This window comes from Trachymyrmex septentrionalis, unplaced genomic scaffold (assembly GCF_001594115.1).
Source record: "Trachymyrmex septentrionalis isolate Tsep2-gDNA-1 unplaced genomic scaffold, Tsep1.0 scaffold6, whole genome shotgun sequence".
NCBI lineage: Eukaryota > Metazoa > Arthropoda > Insecta > Hymenoptera > Formicidae > Trachymyrmex > Trachymyrmex septentrionalis.
In genome coordinates, this window is record NW_017305778.1 from 4227870 (window position 1) to 4236410 (window position 8541).

The 8541-nt window shown below is 44.9% G+C and overlaps 2 protein-coding genes across 11 annotated transcripts in view; one reads left to right on the forward strand and one right to left on the reverse strand.

Annotated features, from left to right (window-relative positions):
- Positions 1-6: 6 nt before the first annotated feature.
- On the reverse strand, positions 7-3934 carry LOC108752282 (conserved oligomeric Golgi complex subunit 7). 2 transcript variants are annotated; one of them, XM_018492995.1, is made up of 11 exons: positions 3877-3934; positions 3534-3623; positions 2706-2891; positions 2503-2634; positions 2228-2411; positions 1961-2154; positions 1386-1877; positions 1179-1299; positions 923-1096; positions 386-844; positions 7-302 (listed from the first exon to the last, which is right to left on the reverse strand). In XM_018492995.1, the coding sequence occupies exons 1-11, from the start codon at positions 3877-3879 to the stop codon at positions 130-132; spliced, it is 2208 nt and encodes a 735-aa protein (XP_018348497.1). In that variant the 5' UTR covers positions 3880-3934; the 3' UTR covers positions 7-129. The 2 variants fall into 2 exon arrangements, with proteins under 2 accessions (XP_018348497.1, XP_018348498.1); XM_018492996.1 differs by lacking the exons at positions 3534-3623; positions 3877-3934 and adding an exon at positions 3401-3472.
- The window catches only part of LOC108752283, a 136173-nt gene continuing 131195 nt past the window's right edge, over positions 3564-8541 (forward strand). For 2 of the 9 annotated variants that reach the window (XM_018493009.1, XM_018492997.1), the window contains exons 1-3: positions 4516-4585; positions 4823-5539; positions 7249-7531. The gene's annotated coding sequence lies outside the window, so the exon portion shown is untranslated. Of the gene's footprint in view, positions 3643-3990; positions 4023-4476; positions 4586-4822; positions 5540-7248; positions 7549-7650; positions 7692-8541 lie in introns of those variants that run through there. The other 7 variants (XM_018492999.1, XM_018493003.1, XM_018493000.1 and 4 more) reach the window with 7 other exon arrangements.

Sequence of the window (8541 nt, forward strand, 5' to 3'; positions counted from 1 at the left end):
ATTATAGAATAGTCGCAAATATATTGTACAAATATCGCGCGCGAAATCACTAGTTTTGCTAAAAATGCATGGAACGGTAAACAAAATTTCTCACATTGTGACATCGTGTCCGGTTTGACACGGGCTGTGTCAGCCGGAAGACGTAATATTGCGCATTTGTCTGACTGCAGCTACGACACGAGCATTGCATCCGGAACTACCATTTTGATAATCCTCGGACGGTAATCTCAACAGTAAGGACATGTGTTGAAGATTTTCCGATAAACACAGACCGAGCTCCTCCAGTACATTGCCCAGATAATCTACAATACACAATAACTTTCATTTATGTCCCTTCATAGTTTCTTCAAAAATTGTAAAGTTAAAGATAAAGAAAGATCTTTACCAATATCAGTTGCGAGCTGTTTGCAAGCAACGGAATTCAATTGACAGATGCCTAAGGTTTGATCCTGGAACATTTGACACGTTCCTCGGGCAATAATGTCCAAAAGAATACTAGTAAATCCAGATTCACTTGAGCCTTGAACATATTGTGGATCCGCTGCTTTCAACGCTTGCGTTAAACTCGGATTGTCTCTCAACAGAAATGGTTCCAAGTGCTGTGGCAACGTCATTAAATACTGTCCGACTTGTGTGATATACTCTTGAGGAGCGAAACTATAATCGGGTAAATCTGAACTTAGATTGGACATTTTGTTAGCCTCCAATGTCCAAGCCGGTGCCTTTTGCACCAGCAATAATTGAGAGAATATTGGCGCAAAAATGACTTCGTACGTGATATGATGTAAATCAGTGCAGAGTTTTTGAATAGATTTTATAATGGAATCGAGAATTGTCTTATCCTCTGCAAAAAAAAAGCAAAAAATTAAATAATTTATTTCCCATAATATTATAATTATTATGACTACGCGCGTATACATACCTCTTTGGAAAGATGCAACAAGATTTTCTAGATCGGCGCATCCTGTCGAAGTTAACAGTAATTTTTTATATTGACAGAAAACGCTACCGTTTGTGTTTTGTATTTTATTACTAGCTTCCGTTATGTCGATCACGAGCGATTTTTCAAATTGTTGAACTTGATGCAAGAGATCACCTGTACAGCAATACAATTTAAATTACATTAATTTCGTGTTTATGTCATATACAAAACTGAATGCTAAAACTTATATATTTACCTATATTTTGCATCAACGTAAGACACATTTGGAATAAATTCCAATCTTCATGTTTCACTTTCTTTCTCTCAAGTTGTCTCAGACCTTGTTGATATTTCTCAAGGTATTTGTTGAAAAAAATCTACAACATAGTTCGCCAGCTTAATAAAAAATTCATTTTATAACCATGGCGTTGACACAAGCGAAAAATCTTTAATATAAACATACGTTTAACGATTGCAGTAAACCGGGATATCCACAACTTTCTGTAAAAAGCTTACATTGCTTATTAGCGTCGCTAGCATAGCCCATAATCCGCGAAATACTAAGAGAAAGGGAGTTGATAGTATCACTTAAATCATCATGCGAATGATGCCAAAACTGTAGATGGTGTTCTAACTGTGCAGTTTGGAACGTGCTATATTTCGCAATGTAAGGAACATAAGGGGCATATACAGCTTGCGCTAGTGACAGTAATTTTTCATTCTGCAATTTTCCGCGAAGCGACGTTTCGATAGCACCGTTCAGGTTTGTAGCAAAATACTTCGTCATCTGTTTCAATTCATGTAGAATGGTCAACTGCACCGAATTCGAATGTTGTTTGAGAATCGCCTCTATACATTCTGGAATACCCGGATCGAGGCTCCTTAAAAGGTCAGCGTAAACCTCAACATGAATATCTATTGAAGTATTAGGAAAGACTTGATGGCACCATTTCACCTTTAACATAAACAGTTATAGAAAATATTCGTAATGCAGCAATAATCATATTTTGATCTGACAAAGACCGCGCATATACATACCTGTTCATGCCAAGAGGATAACAATTTATCATAATATACACGTAGCCAATAAGTAACATTTTCATCTTGTGCTAATTCAATAGTGCGTCTCCATTCTTGACCTAAAGAGACCTTCAAGCAGTTGTGATAATATTTGAGAAGCTGAGGGAGACGTTCCATCTTACCAAAGATATCCACGTAAGTTTTCGATTGTTCTAAACAAAATATGACATTATTATATCGTATCTTGCAAGATAAATGAATTAATTTCGATCTTGCAAATTTCACCTAAATTGGCAGCAGTAAAAGCTTGGACCAATCGTGGACTAGCTATCGCCTCGAGGCGATTTTTCAAGCCTTCTAGCTGCAGCTTTTTATCCTCATAATCGACAACATTCGCAAGCATAGCTAGTGATTTCTGCATGCTGAACAATTTATTAGATATAGCTTCTATATCGCCAGACTCGAATACCTGTTATATTAAAATTAAAGGAAACAATATAATTAAATTATCGCATATCATATCAAAATATATGAAGAAACCAATTGGAATTTTCATATACCTCTTCCACGTCATTCGCTAATACTGTCCAATTGTCGGCTTCGTGCAATCCTTGCTTAGCAGTTTGTAATTCCGTTTTTATCCTATCGATCTTCTCCAGCATTGCCATTGAAGAGGCCGTGTCTTTCTCGATCTAGGTTTCATTGTTTTCTAAAGGTATTACTACCATCAAGATAAATATTTAAAAAAATTAGGTGTACCAACCGTTGCAATTTCTTGCTTGACAGCAACCATTTTTTCTCTTAGTGCCAATGTTTCTTGCTGCAGGAATTGAGTGTCTCTTAAAATTCTTGGTAAGCTGGAAAGAACTGACTGGCTGGTCTCCTCTAAGGCACCGTTAACTTGTTGCACATATAATTGCAACTTCATCACTAATGATGAAACAAAAGCCTGTAAAGTGTACTCAACAGTGACACAAATTTTTTCAAAGATAGTTGCTTATATTTTTATAAAAATCATCAAACAATTTATAATTAATTAATAATACACAGAATACGAGATTGGAATGTCTTTTAAAATATTCCTTATAACAGGTTAAATATAATTAGTTGCTAGCTTCTTCTCATTATGTTAGAAATACATAAGCTGCTTAATTTACAATGACATTGAAACTATTAAAATACTGCCAAAGATAACGTTAATAATTCAATGACAAAATTACGCGGTAATAAAATTCCGCGTAAGAATTTATTCTAAAAATGAAAAAATATGCGTGTGTCGCGGAATGGAGAGAAAAGTTTATTGTCCGTCGGTACATGACCCAACGGTGTTGCGACATAAATTTGGGCGTGAGATACGCGAGCTTAAATAAAAATATATCGTTCAGCAGGGGCCGAAAACCTTGGCGGTGGTGTGAAAAAAAGGATCGTCTTTAAAAAGAACTGATCGGTGTCACCGACCTACTGCCGCTGGCGGTGGAAGTCGCCAGTTCGGTGGCCGGCGGGCGTCACGACGATGAGCGTGATTTGAATCCGACGGAGGATAGAAATGGACAAAATCGGGCATGGTGACCCCGAGGATGGTGCGACTTACGTCCTTGTTCTCCTGCGCTTCGGCGGACTTGAACGTTCGGTTGATCCACTCCTTCACGTCGAAGCTGTCCTCGGAGAACGCGGCAACGTCCTGAAACGGCCATTTTGAGGTTAGGAACGGTTCGTGGAGTCTTTCCGCCGACCCGTGCTCCGCGATCACGTCGTCTCCTCGCGAGTCGAATTCCCGGACGTGCACAATGTGCCGTGTTCCGAGCAGAGAAAAATTTCACGATCGCAACCACAAGTTTGTACGTCACTGCGAGCGAGTTGGAAAACGAGTAAAACGAAAAGGGGGGAAAAAAAAAAAAAGGAAAAAGCACCGAACCGACGCCGCGCTCGCTTACCATGGCGAGGAGAGTCGCGACTCGCGGTCGGTGTTCCGTCGACAGTCGTGCGCGTTTCGAGGAGGAGATCCTTTAGGACACCCGCAGACACCCGCCTCCGGTAATCCGGCGACGTGTACGGTGTAATACCGCGCCAAGGTGCCAAGGTCGGTCTCTGTTCCGCGTTCCCACCTCCCCGTTCGGTCGCTCGCGTCGTTATCGTCCGTCGCCGTTGGTCGCCGTCGGTCGCCGTCGCCGTGGTACCGCGCGTCGAGTGGCGCGCGAAGAGAGTCGTCCGTCACGAGACGCGGACGCATCAAGCGCGGCCTCGCTCGTCACCGCGATCGCCTTGTTCGCGTTTTAAACGTTGTTTTTTCGCGTCTCGGAAATCCTCGCGAATTCGAGGCACGGCCCGACACACGGCGTTCGCGAACATTCACGGCAGCGCGGGCGTGCGGTGCGTGCGTGTGAGGAAGGGAAAAGGGGGCAATAAATTCACGCGCGGCGAGACGGGATCGATCGCGCGGTGCATCGTGCCAGGACGGACGGCGATGACGACGATGACGAGGAGGAGGAGGAGAGGACGAGGAGGTTGATCGCCTCGGCGCGGGACGATTTCTAGGCTAACACGTCCGGCAGTCCGACGGAGACGGGGAGAAACGACGACGGGCGGGCGTCCGTTTTATCTTGCGCGGTGCGTCACGGAGAAGTGCGTCGGGCAGTCTCGATAGTAAGCGAGAAAGAAAGAGAGAACGTGCATGTATCATGTATGTGTATGTGTGAGAATGGAGGAACGGCAGAGAGAGAGAGAGAGAGGCGCGTATGCATGTCGCGTGAGACGGCGAGAGAGCGAGCGAGAAAGGGTGAGAGAGAGAGAGAAAGGCAGTGAGCGATGAGGCGATAAAGCGAGCGATGTTCCTCTCAGCAGAAATCGTGATAAAGACAACTTGTGTGTTTCGAATTCCAGGACACGCTCGTGCACATCGAGGAGGCGACCAGCACCGCCTCTGCTGTCGTCGTCATCGTCGTCGCCATCGCCACCGCCGCCGCCGCCCTCCTCTCCCTCGTTGCGTGTCCGGGAGTCCCGCGAGTTCCCGACTGGAGCGAGGCGCGTTACTCGTTTGTTCTGTGGCGAGGCTGCTTCCTACTCCGCAGGTGGTGCGTAACGAGGCGGCGGAAAAAAAAAAAGATCGGGAGAGAGACGGACGGAGATAGAGGGTGGAGTGCGAGGGGGAATGGAAAACGGCACGTTATCGGCCGTTTCCGGGCCCTTTGTCGATCGCCACGCCTTCGAGGCTGCGTTTGCGCCACGTTATTTGCGCAACAGTTGGAAGCTGGAATTTCGTCTCCCCGAAAATCACCCCCGCACACGGTCCAAGTAAGGAAGGGAGAGAAGCAACCCGACGAGCTGCCTATACCCGTTCGCCGTCGCCGTGGACGGAGAATCCGAGAACCTAGGAACAGCTCTTTCAGCTCGCTGGCTGGTTCGAACCACCAGACCACCACCGCCATCGCCACCACCACCACCATCACCATCACCACCACCACCACCACCACCACTACTACTACTCTCTACAGTACTACCAGATTGAGACTACCACCAGCCCCCCTCGTTCTTTCATTTTGCAAGAGGGCCGACCGTCGTCGAGAGTCCGTGAATCGTGCGCACACATGGCCAATTGCCGTACGTTACATGCACTTATACGGGGTGTATCCGAAGACGCGCGCGCTTCCTTAGTGGCTAAGAAGCGAGACGGTTGTTGCGGTCGCTTCGGAGTACTTTCGAGGCATCCGTCATTATCGGGCCAACGTGCGCGGAAAATTAACAATCGTACAGTCGATAGTTATAGAGTCAGCGATCATAGAATCGTCAGCTTCGTCGCGGATCAAAATCGAGGTAGACGAAGAATCGGAGCAATTATGATAAAATGTAGCACTTGTCAGAATTTAAATCGACTCGAGCAGGAAGACGCGAAGGAAGCCCGCGCGGTTTCCGGAACATCTCGTATAACATCCCGCGTCACATACTTGTATTGTTTCATACGCTAAATTTAATCCGATTGACCCAATGAATTAACGAGAGACTCGGACGCGCGGAAGGTGTAGTTGCATGTCGACGTTCGTTCTATTTTCTTCATCTTTCACGTAGCACTTTGCAGAGATACGCGTATAGCGAAATGAAATTCCCGCGAGTTCTCTCTCCTGTGAAATTCATAGGCAAATCGAAATTCAATTTCGCCACGATCGTCTCACGCAACACGCCGCTTCGTGCCACGCACTTCGACGTGCGTCCGACGCATCCATGCAGAGATCCCACTTTACGCATTGTTAAACGACGCCTTTTGCAAAATTATTTTCTCCTCAGAATCGTGAAAGTGATCTGGCCTATCATTTATTCATCAATATACCAATTGGATGCATTGCGACAAAATTATAAGTTTTTTTTTTTTTCAACCTGCACTCCAATTTGGCATCATAGATTAATGATCAACTTGCCTATCCCCGGTCGTTGTCCGACACGTAAATCGACACGCGAAATGATAGATAGTAAGGATTCGTGAAAAAAAAAAAAAGGATTGCCTATAAGAATGGCAGACCCTTCTCCTCCCATCCTATTGCGAGACTGCCGTCTATCCCGTGCGGCTCTCAGGAGAATCAATGGACATTTTTAAATGTCCATTGAATGTCCCATGCAGCACATTCGTATCCAGCGATCATTGCAATTCTGAATGTTCAGAATTTTTGTAATATCCGTCAATACCATACGAATGTAGAATATCACAACAAAAGAGTGAAACAACAAACTTGTCTCTGTCTAAATAAAAAAACTCGAAAATTCAGCCAAAAAGAATAGACCTAATTACAAACTATTAACTATAATCTTCATTACATTAGATCTATTCTGTTTGGCTGAATTTCTGGCATCATTCATCTTTTCTCTTTTTCTCTCCATATTAGACAGAAAAGGGAAAAGATGAATGCAAGAAGTTGAGCTGAAAAGAACAGATCAATCATCGCATAACTTTCTTTCTCACGGGGCAATACGACAACGACGGATATCAAGCCTGTTCGCGTTCTTTGCATTTTTTGCACTTGGCACTTTTGTTTTCTCCCTCTTCGACCGAACGTGTACCAGTCTCTCATTTTAAGTGCGAAACATTTTTGAAATTTTAATCGAGGCGAAAAACCAAATGTCACTGAACATTCAGAAGAATCTCGAGACATCGCGTTACGCGCTGGATATTCATATACGTTTGATGTCGATCGACGGAAGTCACGCAACCTCCACCCATCGGGCTGTGAGAGACAATTCCGGCAATTCCGCCGCGGCCTTTCGACGATTCGATGATTCGACGATTCGACAATCCGATCGAAGCGCCAGGATTTTTCCAGAGCGGCGGAATCGCGGAGTCGCCACCCCGATCGCTGTTCTCCGCTGGGCCCCGCGCGCGGCCATGTAGCGCACAACGCACACTCGGGGCCTGTTGGGAGAAGGGCAGAAGGAGAAGCATCAGCAGCGGCCTTGAGGCTGAGTAGCAGCCAATCCCAAGCCCCCGCTCGCTAAAGGAGGTGGCGCGGGATTGGCTGAGCGTTCTCCACGATACCAACCGCGACTTCCGGGCGCTTCCGGTCGGGACCACAGGCCGATTCCCTACAAGCGGCGCAGGGGCCCCTGGTGAGTTTAGCGTGCAGGTAAAGCCGATATTCTTCTCTATTTCTTCTTCTTTTTCTTCCTCTTCTTTCTCTTCTACTACTTGTACTTGTTTTTCGCCTCTCTCGCAAGCACTGTCCTCCCAGCACTCTCTTCGAGCAGCAGCAGCATCTGAGAATTGCAAGTAGGTGCCATTGCGCGATGACGAGCCGGCTTTTCCCCGTGAAACTCGCGAAAAAGATTTGGATCTTTAATACCGTCAGTCGACGATCGAAATCTCTGGTAGTGCAGTTTCGGTGAGTTCAAAGAATCCTCGGTGCCGTATAAAACGTGAGAAAAGAGGACCACCGTGTTTTTTCATCGTGTAATATAAAATTTATGTGATTACTTACTTCGACGTGTGCTTATTTCAGAACCGGTAAAAAGCTCAGTACTGCGGAAAAGATGAAGAATTGATTAAAGTAGTCTTTTCACAATTTCTAGTTTTGAAAAGAAATTTTTTGAATCGAAACGGTTATAAATCGGTGTTAAAACTGATTCGTAAGGATTTGTAGCATCCAAGTCTGAACTCTCCGAAATCAGACCGGTTTCGTTTCTTCAAGGCTACCACACATAACTACGCGATAACTAATACACCTTCTTAGTGTTTCGATATATCTATCGCGAACGAAACATTCTCACACGATCGGCACTGGTCGGCTATTGCACTCTGCGAATTCCAAGATCGGTGCAACCACGGTGAGTTCAATTCTCGACATTTCAGATGCGAAAAAGTGATTCTTTTGCTTCTAACATCGGGACAAAATGGTCTCGACGAAATTATTCCGGTTTCGATCCTCGGAGCTGGTCCCACGGAAAAGAAAATACCATGGCAAATTTGCCGGCACATTTATATCGCGGCGTTTAATATAAAACAGGCTCCTGAACGCAACTCGACGGTGACTGTGCAGCACAGGAAATCGATCTCTTGTTCTCTCGTCTATACTTCTCTTTTTTAAATATATATATATGTATATATATATTTTTTTTTTTTT